At 42.4% G+C, this 18544-nt stretch overlaps 2 protein-coding genes across 4 annotated transcripts; both read right to left on the bottom strand.

Annotated features, from left to right (window-relative positions):
• Positions 1–21: 21 nt before the first annotated feature.
• gtpbp4 (GTP binding protein 4) lies at positions 22–12744 on the bottom strand. Its single transcript, XM_084008135.1, has 17 exons — positions 12623–12744; positions 11446–11616; positions 11206–11309; positions 9554–9690; positions 9356–9456; positions 9129–9221; positions 8122–8313; positions 7549–7614; positions 6362–6451; positions 6163–6273; positions 6002–6079; positions 5827–5878; positions 5623–5723; positions 3565–3762; positions 2184–2249; positions 1376–1519; positions 22–832 (listed from the first exon to the last, which is right to left on the bottom strand). Exons 1-17 carry the CDS (start codon positions 12668–12670, stop codon positions 680–682), a joined length of 1905 nt encoding a protein of 634 aa, XP_083864261.1. The 5' UTR covers positions 12671–12744; the 3' UTR covers positions 22–679.
• Positions 12745–13467: 723 nt separating this feature from the next.
• On the bottom strand, positions 13468–17120 carry LOC311012977 (E3 ubiquitin/ISG15 ligase TRIM25-like). Of its 3 annotated transcripts, none has more exons than XM_084008832.1 (2): positions 16092–17120; positions 13468–13971 (listed from the first exon to the last, which is right to left on the bottom strand). In XM_084008832.1, the coding sequence occupies exons 1-2, from the start codon at positions 17026–17028 to the stop codon at positions 13820–13822; spliced, it is 1089 nt and encodes a 362-aa protein (XP_083864958.1). In that variant the 5' UTR covers positions 17029–17120; the 3' UTR covers positions 13468–13819. The 3 variants fall into 3 exon arrangements, with proteins under 3 accessions (XP_083864958.1, XP_083864957.1, XP_083864959.1); XM_084008831.1 differs by lacking the exon at positions 13468–13971 and adding an exon at positions 13993–15545 and having other exon boundaries at positions 16092–17117; XM_084008833.1 differs by lacking the exon at positions 13468–13971 and adding an exon at positions 13993–15451 and having other exon boundaries at positions 16092–17117.
• Positions 17121–18544: the final 1424 nt, after the last annotated feature.

Raw genomic sequence — 18544 nt, 5'->3', positions numbered from 1 at the left:
AGACAACCTGGAAGACTGCGGTTTAGTTCAGGTGTATGTTTATTAAGCTCCCTTGAAAAGGAATATTTCTGTGAGGGAGACTTGTGAAGGAAGTATCGTCATCACTTCATCCAAAGTGAAACCAGCATTTCCTGAGCCACATACAAGCTGTAAGGCATACAAGTTCACTTCACTACCATTGCCAAGAGGAAGAAAACAAAACGTGTGATATCTTATACAAATCAGTTCAACAACTGAATAATATTTGACATGTTTTGATAATCTGGGTTCAACTTTTCGATCACAGCAACTGCAGAACAATATGAGACTATCGTATAACTGGTTTCTGAGTGTCTTCCGTATTGTATTATTTTCTGTGATCCCCGCAACAAGCGGACAAATAAAAAAACACACCGTTATTATAATTAGTTATTTAAATGGGGTTGGCACATTTCCCCAGCAGCTTTACAGTTTTCTACGGCCCCACCATCCTCAAGAATCCCAAGTCACAAAAATATTAAATGACCGGTTCCTTACTTAAAATGGGAATATATTTCATGTTCATATTTTTTCCTTTTTTTTATTATTTTTTTTTTAAACAGCTGGCAGAAATGTGTATTAATGAAGACACTTTCTACACAGAAAATCCTCAATTTTCCAAAAGAGTGTCCAGGTCTCAACAGTCCACAAAAAGAGGTTTTTATCTGCGATCATTGGTGCCGGACTTCCTCTTCCCGGCCAGGAGGTGTTTGGGCTTGAGGTCAAACACATGTCTGTCGGCCTCTCCTTTCTTGCCTTGGCGGTTCATGTCTTTCTGGGAGTTCTTCATCATCTTCTTTGCCTTCTTTGCCATCTGAGGAACAAACAAGTCATTGAAATGAGTTCTCTGCAACTGAACTTTCAGAACCAGGGATTCATTTAATGCCCCTTGTGCAGTTTTTCCCGTCCACACTGTGTACATATATTCAACACAAACGCTTTAACATGGAAACACATAAAAGAACACCTTTAACGGACACCTATTTGAGGTGAAGTCTCGTCTTCACAGGCCTTATTTATCGTCAGCCGATAATATTTAGGATTAAAAAGACTACCTTTGAGGATGAAGAGGAAATCAACTCTTAAATATTGATAATATAAGGAATCGACAAGCAATCTCTCTCTTAAAATCCAGTTAATCCTTTTGTACAATCCAGACGGCAAGATTTATCAAGCCTTATTTTAGAATCAACCAACTTGTGGGAACCAACGTCTAAACGAACACAAACTGTATTTCATACCTGAAAATGAGCTCATATTTCCTTCCCAAGAAAACGTGCTTTCTTCATAAAACCGAACGAAGAACTAACTAGAGCATGTTTTAGTAGACAATAAAAAGAAAGACATCGTCACGTACCGTTGGATCTCGGACACCAGACTGGTCTCGAGGTGGACGGGAGGCGCTCTGGCTGCGGGTTTTGAAGGCCGGAGGGGCTGAAGCTTCACGCTTACGTTTCTTGGTGACGCTCCGGGACCGCCGGGCCTGCTGGGCGTAGTGGCTCTGGAAGTGAGAGGGAAATGCTTATGAGTCGACGCTTCTCTGTGGGGAAACTGTTTCTCCAGCACGTTTCAGGCATGCACAAGGACCACCATGTGACTTTCAAAGGGTTATTTGGGGATTTTATTCCATCATGTTTCGGGTTGGGATATGACAAAAATGCTGTTGGGCCAAATTAGAAATCAAAGGCCCCGTGAAGTTTTTATCCAAGTGATAACTCTAAAAAATACTTTATTTTAGGATTTTTAGGTGCAACAGGATGCAACTGCATCAATGAACCACAATGCTCATTAATATAGTAGAACCGCCGACCCTCCGAACATTGGCCAACCCGCTCTACCAACTGAGCCACAGTCGCCCCACTCTGGTCCATAAACTGCCATTTGAGTGTTAACATGATCCTGAACATAACTCAGCCCTTTCAGATGGAAATGTGATCGCTCTTAGGAGCTCCAAGCTCCAGCTTCCAAAAAGATTTGTAGAACTCGTAGTTCATGCTCAGCCAAAGGAAAACAGGAGAATTTTTCTCTCTTTTTCCATGTGTGTTTAGTGGGAGGAAAATTACTCAGGTGTTGGATGCGTGGAAACCCTGCTAAATGTAATGTCGTCATTATAATGTAAATAGATTCAATGTATCCTGTAGGTTCTGATCCAAAGAAAGACTTACTTCGTCCTTGTCATTCATGTCCAGACCGAGGTCACCCATCTCCTTCTCCAGAGCCTTTCTATCGACCTGTACATGTCAAACACAAAGACACAGAACGATACACAGTGGTTAGATCGGTAGCCTTTTCTAGGAATAGATATCAGATATTCTAAGCTGCATCCGTAACCTGGTCAAAACGCTGCCATAAACTTCAGCAAAGCCAACGGAAAATTAAATACAAGACATTTACAACACAAAATATAAGACTGAATGGATATATTGCTTCGAAATAAGGCAAAGCTCATTGAGTCAATGGTGCGCCACAGTAAAACTAGTTAGCCATCGAAAAAAACTAACTGAAAATTATATTCCAAGATAGAAGTTTCGACTTGGTGTCACCCTCAAAGTCTCCGTCCATGAAGGGGCTTTTCAAATTAAAATACTCAGAGGCATTGTGTCACAAATTATTTCTCTGCTGGTGCTCCGAAATTACAGTGAAGAAGGTGAATTATCAAGAGAAAACATTGCAAGCACAACAGCTTGTTTGGCGGTCACTTACAGTAGGGCTGCACAATATTGGAAAAAACATTATTAAAAAATACAATAATTTTCACCAGATGACCTGAATAGCACTTTATGCTATGCTGCACTGCTGAAATCTTGTGGACAATTAACCTGCACTGATCTTCCCTCCTTTTGGTAATGTTGGTAGAAAGGCTTCTGTCTGTTTTAGAGATATTTTTTGCTTGCCTTTATTGTTCCGGGACTTGAGGACATGTTTTGTTCTATCACGTATTATTACATTAAAATGGAACATTCCAGCTTCATAATTACTTATAACTTATAACTAACAATGAGTGATAAACATGTTTCAACCTTTTATTCAACTGAATTATTGAAATATTTTATAGTAAAACTAAACATCTTTCTTTTTTAATCAAAAATGACACAAATAAATAATTAAGAGCAGAATCTAGTAGAAAAGAAGTAAACACGATTTCAACAAAACTATATAAAAAATATTAGCATATTGCCAGCTGCCTTAGAAGTCTAGATAACCGACGTTGCTTTTCTTTTTGGCAACAAGTCTTCATTTTCGGTTTTCTCTTGTTCGTTGCTCATTTTGCAAACGTTGTTGTTGTTACTGCGACTCACTCACTATCACTCACACGTACGTTGCGATGACGATGCTCAAACGATATGTCGTGCAGCCCTAACTTACAGCATACAAAGCAACTTGTATACAGATAATGTTGAAATGTGTCTCTGCCTTCCTACACCGACGATACGAGTCGGTACCTGCATGTAGATAAAGAATGCATCAACAGTTCCTTGGATGGCTGAAGCTCTCTGTTGTCACATGATGGTTGGCAGCAGGCCCGTGGAAGAACAGTATCCTCACCTTGGCGACGGTCCTGGGCATGCGAGGCCCGTGCACGTCCTTCTCTTTGGACTCCATAACCATGAGGTGCTTCTTCTCGCGGATCTGTTTTGCCAGAACGCGGATCTCCTGCATCTCTTCATCCTCACTTTCTTCGTCAGAGTCGTACTCCCCGGCTCGCTCCTTCAGCTCCTCCTCCTTCTCCAGCAGCTCCAGTTTCTGTGAGACATCAAGACCACGAGATGGTTAGAAGAAGGAAAAATAAATAGACATGAAGCCATCTCTCTACCTTTTTTCTTCTTGGATATTAAAGAATCTGGATCCCATTTATCACATTCCCTTTATTTTATTGTCAACTAGAAAATTCCCCCGCCGGGAAATTTGGAAAGGGCCACGGGGCTACTGCCGGAGTGTATATACATTACGATGAGATTCTTAGAGATTTCAAACGAGACGGAGTTGTTTTAGAGGCAAATACAACTACAAATACTTCGCACTCAACTGTTTGCCAGTACATGTCACCGAACTCAGCTGTCACTCAAGTACTACCGAGTACTACTGAGACTCAAGTACTGAGAACTACTAGGTACTATGTATTGTCAAACATTTGCCAGTACATGCCAGAGCTTGAGTGACACTGAGGCTGGCACAACCTTTCTAGGTGAAAGTGTGACTGAGTAGAAGACGTTTGACTAAAAAAACTACATTTCCCACTGACTGCTCCTTCCTGTCCACCAATCAGAGCACACCACTCGTGTCTCCATTTTAAAGTTTAAACGGAGTTTCTAGGTGAAAGTATGCCCCAGCAGAAGACGTTTGACTAAAAAAACTACATTTCCCACTACTAAATGTAGTTTTTAGTACATTCCTGTCCACCAATCAGAGCCCACCACTCGTATCTCCATTTTAAAGTTTAAATGGAGTTTCTAGGTGAAAGTATGGCTGAGCTGAAGACGTTTGACTAAAAAAAACTACATTTCCCACTACTAAATGTAGTTTTTAGTACATTCCTGTCCACCAATCAGAGCACACCTGCTGTCAGTTATGAAGATTAGAGCTCCAGAGTGCTGTCACCATAGCAACGGCCCTTGGTGCGTGTGTGTAACTGTCTTTAAGCCTCTCACTATCGCTACATTCCGGCTTTGCGGGCGCTCCGAACACACCCATTATAAACTCATGATTTCTCCCAAAACGATCATGGTCGTTGAACAGTGATTGGTCAAAAACTATATGACCTATTGAAACGTGGATTGACACACCAGGACACAAGACTTGTGTCTACGTTTTAAAGTTTAAATGGAGTTTCTAGGTGAAAGTATGCCTGAGTAGCAGGCGTTTGAAAAGCTACAATTTCTGTTTTTTTTTTTTTCGCTCGTCCCATTCAAGTCAAGGGGAAAATTTCGATCCCGATCGAACCGCACATTTGATATATAATTTGTCCTACAACTCTTAAAGCTGTAGAAGTTTTAGGTACTCGAAATTCGTCCGGAAGATGAAAAATAAAAAACTAGGAAAAAATCCTATGAATAACAATAGTGCTCGGGGCTTCGCCCTATTGTCGCCCCGAGCACTGGTCCCCTCATAGCTGTAGGGGCCAGTGCTCGGTGCGATTGCACCGTGGCCCTAATAAAAGAAGACAACCAAAAATAAATCACAGAAATGTGGGAGGAGCCTAAGCAAATAAACCTGACTTCAGCTTGCCAATGTCGGCGCACAGTTCGACACAAATTCTGGTCCATTGAGCCTAATTAACCCAGTGAACTGGGTCTGCTGCCGAATCTTTCCAGAACTTCTGTTCTCGTGTGCGAGGAGTAAAAAACAAAGAGCTGTTTGGGTCACGGCGAACCAAAAGGATGTCGCTTACCGAACCCAAAGTCCTGTCCCAAAAACTTGGGTAGAAACACATGTACCGTTACACCACTGCTGCAGGGTGTGAGCAACAACGTTCTACACAAAACCAGTGAGCCGTTTACCAGCCGCTCTCTGGTTCCAGTTGCTAATATGAAACGGCTATTGTACCCAAGAACATTCTTGATTTCCTTTCAACTACAATCTACCGAGGCAGATGTTTTGACTCACCTTCATGATTTCAGGATCAATGTAATCAGCGATGTTGTGGCCCTGCCACACCTCGGGGATCTTATCATTCTTTTCCTCTTCGTTCATCAGATCCCAGTATTCTTAAAAAAAAGAAATATATGTATAAATATCACTTATCCGCATTGTAGATATAAGCGTCTACTTTTACAAAGTCAGAGTGGAAGAAATGAAACGTCTTCTTACTCTGTAGGTCCAGAATGTAGTCATCACCCAGCTCCACCTCCAGATCTCTCTCCTGCGAGATGAATTAGAAAACGGGGTTTTATAGAAATCGATACAGAGAGCCATCAGGTGAGTCACATGTCATTTTAACAAACGCTCCATTGGACCTTGGAGGTGGAAGTGACACCGGACGTACCAGTTTGCGTTTGGGTGCATCCACCTCCATCGCCTTCTTGCGCGTCAAGGCTCCTTCAGGGATGAACGGAGGCCTCTCCTGGAAATGACAGGCTTAATATCAGTAAACAGCTACACAGGTGGGGGTCTCCTTTACCGACTTCTGATCTGATCCGTTTTCACCTTCTGGTCTCTCTTGGCGGGCATGGCAAGGTGGAGCCGGTTGAGAACATCATGGACCTTCTTGCCCTTCATCTTGGTGTCGACGCGATGGGCGAGGAGCCGGTCGCAGGCCTGGAAAACACACGAACCACAATGTTCACATCACAGCAAAACGATACTTTGTTCCTCAAGATGGAGCCTGAAGTCTGCTGCAGCTCACCTCAGTTTTAACTTGCATGACTCCCTCCTCGGTCAGGGTGCTGGTCTCAATAACAGGGATTCCCTCAGTAGAGAGATCAGCAAAGATTTTCTGATGGCAAAAAGACAAGATATAGATATAAGAACAAGCTTTTGCTAGAATTTGCCATTGTCCGTTACAACCGCATCTACCGGCATCAAAGCAGGAAGGAAATGGTTACGTAGAAAAGCCCGCCCCTTGCTCGATTTGATTGGCTGCCTGGGCCAAGTGTGACATTGATGGGAGTCCTCAAAAAATAATCACAGGGCAGCCGTACCATAGAAAAACCGTTTCAAGCGACGGGTCTTTGTGTCACTGAGGCCAAAGTCTAACTGATCTAAAAGATATTCAAGGCTGAATACTTCAATGACAGTAGACACATAACAACATCACTTTTAGTGGACGCAGTGTGAGGCTACACCGACGCTGCACATCTGCCTTCGCTTGTTTAGCGGCGGTATGATGCAACAACCGTCTCCTTGACTACTGGAAAATCTCAGAGAATTAGTCACTGAGACACAAAAACATGGGAAAATACAGACGTTACCCTCAAGTGTGTAATAAACCCTCCATTTCTGTGGTTTAATATTTAGATTTCACTTAAACAAGCTGCTCATAGGGATGAGGAAAGGAAATTTAGGGTGGACATTTTCCTCCTGGTTAAATACCACAATTAAAAACATTTATTTTGATGACTCAATATTCACAGAAAAAAGCTGATGCCTGCAGCTCCAATGTTTAACAGTGGGTTTGAATCAGAAATGTGGCCAAATAGGAGCTTTTGCTTTGCACTTGCAACTGCTGCTATATGGAGCAGACACTGGGGATGGGTTGCTGACATCAAAGTTCATCCAGATTGACTTTTCTTCTTTTATTTATTTTTTTTTTCAAACGCAATAAGCTGCCCGCATAGAATTTCCAATATCGGAATAATCGTGAGTATCGTCACGAGTGAAAAAGAAAGAAGCTGTCTAGCTCCCCATGATGGTCCAGAAGTGACGTTTCTTTTACATTTCTGTGTTTCTGTGTCAGCACAAGTTCGCCATATAAACACTGCTAACCCCCGACTACCGCAGCACGTTATAATGTTTAGAACCAGCCCTACGTTATAGTCCTCCAAGTTCATTTCTAGTTCAGCCCGTCAAAGCCTTTGAACCGTTTTCACCCACCTGGTTCTCCTCAGGCAGCTCACTGATCTTCTTCACGTCACATTTGTTGGCCACGATGATGAGAGGCTGCAGGGAGCAAGACACCAACATTAACGCCACATCAACAACCCGACGCTCTCATCTGCTCAACACGGAGGATGCCTTCCATCATCCACTGTGGGTTCACCTCGTTTGTTTAAAAAGTATATAGTTTGATATGGTTAGATCAAAAGTTGGGTTTAAATCATTCAGAAAAGGTTTAAAATGTATAAGATTCAGGCTACGTTTGCCTGCAGTTTAGTGCAAGAATCACATCTGATGCCATGATATCCTTTTCATCTTCGATCATCTGTTTCACTATCTGTTCGATTAACCCAATAGTTTAATTCGTTTTGGTCTATAAAATGTCAGTAAATAGTGAGATGACGTCCTCAACGTCTTTTTGTTCACAACTCAAAATATTCAATTTACTGTCAAAGGGAATAAAGAAACTACTATTACTGCTAAGAACTAGAAAATATTTACATTTAACCTGTCATTTTTTCTTGGACTATTCCAAATCAGCTGTACCATTACTCGTCACTGTAGTCTGACCTTGTTGGCGAACAGGGGTCGGATGCTGTTGAAGAGCTCCAGCTGTTGCTGCAGGTTGTGTCCGCACTGCTCAGATACGTCCATGACGTAAAGAACCGCCGCTCGCAGGTGAGCCAGAGCCGTGATGGCCTGCATCTCGATGGTGTTCCTCTCCTCCAGAGGGTGGTCCAGGATACCGGGCGTGTCCACCACCTGACCGCACAGAGTTAGCATGGATGGAGCGTGGTTTAGCACTTTTAAAAAGGATCTCAAACCACTTTTGTTTTCACCAAGTATGGTCCTCTTTTGTGTTTGACTGTTTCATTACAAAATTGCAAAAACAGGGAAACATCAATGACTTTTGGTTTAGAATGAGTGAATAATGGAATTACAGTATGTGAAGTTATTTTAAGCCCCAGGTGGCAATATTAAGTATGAGGATGGATTTGAGATCATAAAACCTACTGAAAACATTTAGCAGTAACACAATTGAAAATTTTCAGGAAATTGTCAGAAGATTTGTGGTAAAATATGAAATTTCCAAAGAATATTCCATAAATGTCAGAAAATTATTTGAAAAATAAAAATGTGAAATATAGGTCCAGAAATTAGTCAAATGTGCGAAAAATATAAATTAAAAACATCCCAAATTTTTTAAAATGTGTAGAAAAAAATCTGAACATAATCAAAGAAGTCCATAAGAATGTCTGAAATGTCATAAAATACGAAGGAAAAATAAATCCCAAAAATATTCACCCATATAAGTGCAATAGTACTGAAAAATACCTGAAAGGAAACTGAAAAATACACAGAAGAAATGTGAAAAATATCCCAAAATGATTTGGAAAATGTGGAAAAATTTAGGAAATAAAAAAAATGTCCGTAAGTTATTAGTAAAAAATAAGCGGAAAATGTTTATATACCTTCATATGATTTAACAGTAATACATGTCTATATCATTTATCATATTTTAAAAGCGATATACATATGGGAAGCAGAAGAGCATGTAGGTGAAGGCGGAGTCTCACCTGCCAGCGCAGATACCTGTAGTCCATGTGACCCACAAACAGAGACTTGGTGGTGAAAGCGTAGGGCTGGACATCAACATCTGCTCTGGTCACCTGACAGGGAAGAACATTTAACTTGACTTTAAAAAAAGGGGGACGTCCAGGGTCGGAAACACCCTGAAACCATCGTTGTGTACGAGTGTGGACTGCACAGCGGTGACCAAAGTGTTTCCCAGTGAGCCGTTCACCTTGTTGATGAAGCTGGACTTGCCGACGTTGGGGTAACCGCACAGAAGCAGGGTCCTCGTGTTGGGGTCGATGCTCGGCAAACGGGACAGATGCTGACGCACTGTTGAGGGGGGGCGACATGATCACTCACACACGCAAAAATCAAAAGATAGATATATTTTTTTAAACTAAAAAAAGAAAACTGATCTCGCCGCTACCTTGCTCCAGATACTCCAGACTGGACTTCTGTCGTTTCAGGATGGTGCACATACGACCCAACGCGGCTCTCTTCAGCTGTTTACACCGGTACAGAGAGTCCCCATACTTCATCAGACGCACGTAGTCTTTGGCAACACTGGAGGGTCAAACAAAAAATACAAGATGTTCTTAGAGCCGTTACTAGTTGGGATGGGATGATATGGGATTTGATCGAACACACAATCAATCGTGTTGTCTGGATAATTCTAAATATGTGACTTGAAAAACTGTCTAGCTCTCTGTCGTGGTAGAGCATTAAAAAATAGAGCTGGATGTTAAAAATTAAAGATACATACATACGTTTTAAAAGCGTATTTATCCAGTATTTATTTGACAAAAATATTAGTTTCTTAACAAAATCAGTTCCAGTATGTCAGCACATTTGAATCGGGATAATAATGTGACTTGTGATATGAAATGTTCATGTCTGGTTACAAGCCTGTCTTTTATCACTTTCTGGGTTGTGTTTAATTGATTTAATTTCCTTGTATTTTATATTATAGTATTTGTATATTATTATGTATTAGATCTTGTTATTATGTATTAGATCTTGATCCATGTTATTTTGTGAGTATTAACAGACCCCACAGTCAGATCAACACCCCCTCCCCACCACACACACCAAATTCAAACATACGGCAGTGATTGTTGTCGTCATCATATTTGCTACATTCCACTCATTCTTGGTCCGGTTTCCAGGCTCAACTGATTCTAAAGGCAGGAACACACCGGCCCAACCGTTGGACGTCTGAAGCGTTTGGAGAGGCTCGGACGAGGTCGGGAACACATATGTTTGGTGTGTACAGCTGCGTCGGAAGCTTTCGGAGCCGCGCGGACGTTGTCTGATCAGACTGAGCATGCGAAGTCTGAGGAGGTGGGCTGTTGGACGTCTGAGCTATTGGATACTCTGATTGGCGGTGTGCTAGCGAATCAGAGTATCCAATGGCGGTGTGTTACTCGTTCCCTACTGAGATGACGTCTTCGTAAAATAATGAGCCCGAGAGCACACAACGCGAGTGTCACCCTAGCCAGAGTCATCTTTCCAGAAATGGCAAGTATTTAGTCCACAAAGGTCTTCTCGAGTCGAACGAATACTGAACCAAGACTGTGTGTGCATTGTTTTTATCTGCACTCCGTTCCGTCATTTCCTGTTTTGGAGTACTGGCACGAGACTAGTGCCACCCGCTGTTAAGGAGGCTTATTGCATCTCGCGCAAGCGCAGAACGTACACGCTGCTGTGGTGTCGGAAGCACGTCGAAGCGGTGTGTACAACGCAACTTTTCTGCCGAACGGGTCAGACGAGAGGCAACGGAGTGGGCGGAGAGTGGTCGGATAAGGCAGTTGGACGTCTGGGCGGTGTGAAGGGGCCTTAAGTCATGTTTTCTGGATTTAAACTCATTTTGCTGATGACAAAGGGTTAAAAGGTGGTTCATGCCACAGAGAAGGTTATGACCAAACAAATACTTTCCTGCCCGATTGTAACATTTGCATCGCTTTAAGCGTGAAGAGAAAGATAACTGGACAGTCAGCATGAACTAAACAGAAAACTAAAGACACACCTCAGTGAATGTTCAGGTCAACCACAGCAATCCAACATTCCAGACAAACTTACTTGTCGATCAAATTCTTAGCGATGTTTATCTGTCCCAAGGCCAGCTTATAATGGTCTTTGTCGTACAGCACGTTCATCAGATCAGCGTAGAACGGATGGATGTCCTGAAGGAAAAAAAACACACTGTGTCAAATTTCACAAACTCATCACAGACATCAGGTGTAAAACCAGAGATGTCAAACAAAAGGAAACGATGCCGATTTTAAAGCACGCGGGAGACTTTGGGGCGTCTTTACTCACGTCGAGCTTGGGGAAGTCGGTGAGGATCTGGGTGAGGCGGTCGTGGTAGTTCTGCTGGGTGAACTTCACCTTCCGCATGTAGAAATGACGGATGCGGTGGATCTGGTAATGTTTGTGCACCACGGTAGGAGTCTTCCTTTGTGTTTTGGATAAAGTGATGTCGATGAACTCCTGCAGAGGGAACAATATGCAAAGTTTTACTGAAGGGACCTTTTTCTTCTTCTTCCTTACCATTATTCACTTCATCAGTAACCAGAAAAAAACATTCATCATCAAACTTTCGGGGAAGCATGTGATTTCCTTCCTTAAACGCAGTTAATGTAACTTAAAACTATATGACACATCTTTAACTTATTTTGCCCGGGCTAATACTTGATTACATCTGCAAAATGTTCCGTCTTGTTATTTGGATTGCATAGCTAAAATACTATAATCGTGTACTGTAACAGCTATTTAACATTTACACACAAAAACATCTTTATTTCCAACCAGCAAAAAAATACGATTTCAAATGGTTTTCCCAGAAGTAAACGACAAACTTCGGTCAGTTAAATATCTTTGTCAGGAAAAGCAGACATCTTATAAAAACATTGTATTATGTGCACACAAAATCCACGTCCTCTGTTTAATTCGACAGACAATTAATTATTAATAGAAAAGGGAGCTCTTTTTCTCGAAAAGAGCCACTAACATTTGTGACTACCGTTACGATAGTTTGTGACCGTATTTAAATGGACACCGGCGTGCTGGAGGATGTTAGTTAGGTTTAGTATGTGCTGCTTTATGTATAATACCACGCATACCGGATTGGATGGCCGAGTGTTATTTTTGTTCGCAGTAAAGACAGGAGTCTTAAATGTACAGTGTTTCGGACGGAGTTTGGTGCAGGACGTGTCTTGGCTTACGTTACTCGTGTCCTTTACTGGACAGGAAAGCTAATAGATGTCTCCTCCCTTTTACTCATTTCGTTTTCTAATACAAGTCTTGACTACATAAAGTACGTTGACAGCACTTTGATATAGACCTGCGCCTGTCTCTTCACAGCCGCTCAGCACGTGTTTTCCTTCCCAGCAGAAGCCCACCATGTTTTTCTTTGCTTCCACTGTCTCTAAACCGGATTAAAAGGCAGACAAAACAACACCCGTTTATAACGCCAGAAACGAAGAACAACACTTACCTTTGCGGTGGGAACCACCATAATCTTCTTGAAATTATAAAGTGCCATTTTGTCGGACACGTTGTGGTCCGCTGACGGCACGGGGAAAGGAAGGCGCTTCGTTCCTTCCGGAAGAACCGGAAGAGACGCTGAAAACACCGAGCGAGTATTTCTGCACATCGCCCCCTTACGGCCAAATGCAGGCACGACGGGAAAACATCTGTCTAGGTATTTTTCATAATACAGTTATCATTTTTATGATTTTATTTGTATTTTACATTTTTTATTCACTTCTGCACATTCATGCACAAAACTGTACAGCTTTTTAATGTTTTAACAATGCATTGTAAGTATTTTTAAACGTTTTAAATGTCAATTTATATATTTTATGTTTCTTGACTTTAACAGTAGTTTTTTATTTCTATTTTATTTAAATATTAATAACCACCATTTTATTACAAAAATGCACATATGATGATACAGTATCATATATTCATATTTAATTCATTCTTTACCCTGTTACCTTATCTATGACACCTATTATTATTATTATTATTATTATTATTATTATTATTATTATTATTATTATTATTATTATTATTATTATTATATTTTTTGTGCCATAATCTGCACGAATCCCAAAATAAAGAGAGGAAAATGTTCAATATCCTGAGAGATCCTTCCTTTCAGTTCAGAGCACAGAATGATCTATTAGCTGCTGTTACTGTGGCTCACTTTAGTGTACCTTTAGCACACTTTAGCTGATCGAGGTGACAAACAGATACATCTGGATGGAAAATGAAGCGTGTTCTACTAGTTTCCAGCCAGTTGCTTTAATGCTAAAATCAAAATGTCCATATGAGCTATAATGACACTGGAGCAGTGAGTTTTCAATTTACTGCTAATTACTGCAAACTAAATAAATATTATATATAGAGATAAAAAATATTGCTGGAATAATTCCTTAATAACTGCACAAAATGTATATTGGTCCATCTCAGACATCTAAGGCTTCTAAGGGTAATAATTTTTCTCAGTCCTGTTACCAAAACTCATGTTATTATAACAGAACAAAAAATAACGTATGTGCTTCAGTGAAGGAAGCAGCGAGAGAGAGAGATGGAGAGTGGTAGAGATACAGGACTTCACCATGGATGTAAGACAACAAGGACAAAAAGCTAAACTACAACTGACTTCATGGAAACTGCCGGACCTTTTCTAAGAAGCACGTTCTAGTTTGGCCCAGATGTCTCTCTCAACCCCCATGTTACGACCTGTGACTGACCTCGGGGTGGGACTATAGAATATGGGACTATACAATATCCTGAAACGGGTACCAAAGGAGGTCTTCATGGGCTGGCCAGAAAAATCTGTTGACACCATGCAGAGAATCAGAATCAGAAAAGGTTTATTGCCAAATTCATTTTCACATATGTGGAATTTGTCTTGGTCTTAAAGCTGTAGTCTATGATTTGAAAAATTTGTCAAAATTGAGCCAATAGTAGCCATGCGGTCCGGGGATTGTGGCGAGCGATCGCCGAGCAGTTTGGGATCAGGGACGTACTGCAGTCGGGGTGAGAGAGAAATCTGACCGGCACCCGCTGCATTTACACCGATAATGTTTCATCATTCGTGGCCGTAATAAACACTATTACTGCTTTGTACATGTTGTGGAAGTCCCGGACACACCGGGAAACTAAACGGCGTCCTGCCTGAGTTTATGCCCGGAGGGAATGTTCCCATTCATTGTCTATGTAAGAAGCCGTGCAATGCCGTCGTGTCGCGGCGAGTTTCGAGAGACGACGCCGCCCGCAAGCTCTCGAAAATATTTTAAACTGAGCGTTGTCGATTTCAAATAAAGACAGATTCAGCAACTGCATAGCTTATTTCTCCCCTAAAATGTTTTCAGAAACACATTTCGGTGTATGTGTGTGTGTGGGGGGGGGGGGGGGGATGCTTTTTTCAAACCTTTCAAATCGTAGACTACAGCTTTAAGTGCGCACAATATTTACAAACAATAAACAGTAAACAATAAAGCAAGTACTGCCGTCAAGAACACAAGTAGAAGTCAAAAATAAAATAAGATCATTTCCAAAATAAAAAGCGGAGGCTGCAGGAGCCGTGGCAGTGTGCTCTTGAAGACTGAACTTTGAAAGGTTTTGCATTGAAGCAGTCGCAGCTCAGATTTTGTTGCTGTGCACAAGCAGCTGACATCCCTGTATGTCAGGTCTCCGTGGGCTATAGGGTCGCTGATGCATCCTCATATGGATGGAACTGCTGGCACATCTTTGGGCATCTCCAAAACGGTTTCCTCGTTGACAAAAACCAACTTGAGTGTTGTGTCTGTCTTTTGCAAACAGCTCTGTGGCGTCAGGAATATCTGTCCCTTCTCTGACCAGACTGTCATCTTCAGGACCCCTCCCAACCATCCGGTGTTAGAAGACTAACAGGACTGTGTTTTGAGCATAGAATCAGCAAATACACATAATAATAGCCACATAGCATCTATGCTAACAGCATGTGGACACAGAGCACATGTAGTAAATCTTTTTCAAATAAACAAATAACATCTAAGAAAGAATTGAGGAAACAGACTGTACACCATTAATGACACCCTCAGTCAGCGCTAAAGGAGGAGGAGGGGGAGATGGGAGAGGAAGTGGTGAGGAGGGGGGAGGAAGAGAAGAGGAGGGGAGGGGAGGAGAGGAGGAGGCTGGGAAGATGAAGAAGGTGAAGTCATTCAGCTCTTAAATGACTTCTGTCTAGTTGAGTTTACAGAACTCACCACTGTTTCCATAATCATAAAGACGAAGTCCAGCATGGAGAGTCTCAGTGAACCTGGTCTGGACTCTGTGGAGGAGAGTCATGGTCTTAGAGACGCTGTAGAAGGACAGAATACCTGCTCCGTGATCCAGGTACACTCCTACTCTGGAGGACGGAGGACCTGAGACGTTAGTTTTGACACCGTTGTACCAGAAGATATAACTGTTATTGTAACATTGTAACGACCAGGATTTGTCATTCCATCCAAACACATATTGATTCCTACTTCCTGCTCTGCTGATACTCTTGTATGCGACTGATAAATCAACTCCATCTCCTCTCCTCTCCACCTCCCAGTAACAACGTCCAGTCAGACTTTCTCTACTCAGGACCTGATAATAATTAGTGAATCTGTCTGGGTGAGGAGAATAAGACTGCTGTTGACTCACTGATGTTGCTTTTCTGTTCCCCTCAGATAATAACAGCCGTGTGTGTGCCGTGTTTGGATCCAGTGTGATTTCACGTGAATATTTTAAGAATTCAGCTCTGGTCCTGGGCTCTGGTTGTGGCAGTGAAACATCTACTTCAGTCCCTTTAGCTAAGACCTTCATCCATTTCTCTGTCAGAACATCATGCAGGTCATCTCTGACCGCTGACACAGCCGCTGTCACGTCCTCAAAGTAGCGCAGAGGACGGGTGTTGATGCTGGATGAGTGTGTGGACTCACTGAGTGGTGACAGCGACGGGTAGTCGTGTAGAAACTGGTTGTGATCCTCTGTGTGTGAGAGCTTCTCCAGCTCAGCGTCTTTCCTCTTCAGCTCACTGATCTCCTGCTCCAGCTTCTCCTGAAGCTCTGTGACTCGACTCACTGCAGTTTCCTGCCGGGATCTGACCTGCTGCTTCACGTCAGAGCGTCTTTTCTCCATGAGACGGATCAGCTCAGTGAACATCTCCTCACTGTCCTCCACTGCTTTATCAGCAGAGTGGTTGATAGCCTCCACCTCCTGTTGGAGCAGCTTCACATCTTTGTCTCTGTCCTGGATTCTCTGCTGGATGTTTAGTCGACTCCCATCCAACTCTCTCTGCCTCTCAGTCCTTTCTGCTGCAGCTGAGACTGTGTCGTGGCCTTTGTGTTCGTCCACAGGGCAGAGATAACAGATAGACTGCTGATCAGTACGGCAGAACATCTTCATCACCTCATCATGACGAGAGCACACGTTCTCCTGGAGCTTGTTGGAGGGCTCCACCAGCTGATGTTTCTTGAATGCTGGTGATTCATAATGAGGCTGGAGGTGTTTCTCACAGTAAGAGGCCAGACACCCCAGACAGGACTTGAGGGCTTTCAGTTTCCTCCCAGTGCAGAAATCACAGGCCACATCTTCAGGTCCAGCATAGCAGAGACCAGCAGGAGCAGCTTGGAGTCCAGTCTTCTTCAGCTCCTCCACCAAAACTGCCAACATGGTGCTTTTCAGCAGGACAGGCCTCGGTATGAAGGTCTTCCTACACTGAGGGCAGCTGTGGATCTCCTTCTCATCCCAGAAGCTTTCAATACACTTCATGCAGTAGCTGTGTCCACAGTGAAGAGTCACCGGGTCCTTCAGTAGATCCAAACAGATTGAACAAGAGAAGGTTTCCCGGTCCAGCTGAACTCCTTTCTGCGCCATTTCACCTCTCAGCGACGACGACTGTCTAAGTTTAACTCTGTGAGAAGTGAAACTGGTCTGAGGTCTGATCTCAACAACATGTGTTTCTGCAGTGAATGTGGCCTGTCAGCTGCTGCACTTCACCGCCATGTTGGTTCCACCCGTCCTCACACGGTAGATCTGAAGGGGAGGGAACAAGGAAATGTGTGGACAGAGTGGAGCTGTCTGTGTTTGAGAGCAGAGAGAGGAGGGAGGAGTTCTTAAGCTGAGACTCCTTCCAGGAAGAGGAGCGGTTTGAGAGAGAAACTGTTTGTGTAACACTTTATTAACAACAGCGCTCATTTCTCATTCAGAAACACGTTTAGGAGGTGAACTCTTGCTTTCAGGTCAAAATGAGAACGATAGAGAGGGACGACTTCACTTAAAAATACATGAAAACGTTGCTGGAACATAAATGCCGTATGTTGTTCTGGAATCAAAGTCGTCTGAATATCTTGTTGCTTAAAGCAGAAGGAGGGAGGTGGAGGAGTGGTGAGCGTCAGAGCCACTATCCAGGATGAAACAATCAAGATCCAGGAATCAGGAAGTAGACCTGAGGGCTATTGCACGAAGGCAGAATTAACTTCAACTTCAACTTTACTTTATTTATAGAGCACTTTTCATACATAAACATGTAGAACGAAGTGCTTTACACACATCAAAAAGAAAATAGAAAAAACAATAGAGACATCCGGGATAAATGAAAAAGCCAGCCTTCAACTAGTCTGGTCTGATCATCCTGGCTTAATTAGTTTGCACGTACACCAAGCCAGGATGAGAAGCGGCGTCTAAGTCAAGCCAGGTGCAAGTAATTCTGTTAAGTGAGCGTTCACGGATTTCAAAGGAAGACCGCGAGGTCGAGCACAGATTCACTGATGCAGACATGGAAAAGACGTTAAAAGAATTTTCCCATAAACGAATAAATTCACCCAAGGAGGAGATTGGAGACATAAGTAAAGTCGACATCTGACTTTAATCTTGTACAAGAGGAGCAGTTACAATGCAACAACGTGTGAGGATGCTACAGAGGAAGTGCTCCAATCACTGTTGTGACTTGAGTCTTTTAAAGGCACAGGAGATAACGCGTCACTGACAGTTAACCTTCATGTAGAACAGGACATCATGACTACCAGGCCTCTGATAACATTTAGGTCAGCCATGGGGATACCAAAGTAATAAACAGTTCAACACATAAAGCTGTAACCTGAACAAAGAAAACTTTAAGACATGAGGTTATACAAAATTCTTATAACATTCCCTCCTGTTTATGCTTATCTCAAACATAATCATTAGTTAAATGTTGTGGAGTGTGAGAGCGAAAACCCTGTCAGGCAGCTTCTTAGCAACTTCAGTATCCATCTTTACATTCAGGCAGGGAAATTCTCTCACGGCCCCTCTGCCTACAGGCGACCGCCCTATGGTCCTCCAGTCCAATTGGGAAAATACAGTGAATCAAAACAGAGTTATACATAGCACATCTAGTAAATCTAACCTCTAA

The sequence above is a fragment of the Eutrigla gurnardus genome, assembly GCF_963514095.1.
Source record: "Eutrigla gurnardus genome assembly, chromosome: 4".
NCBI classification, from domain to species: Eukaryota; Metazoa; Chordata; class Actinopteri; order Perciformes; family Triglidae; genus Eutrigla; species Eutrigla gurnardus.
Note: the sequence above shows the minus strand (reverse complement) of the source record. Positions and strands in the feature narration are given on the sequence as shown.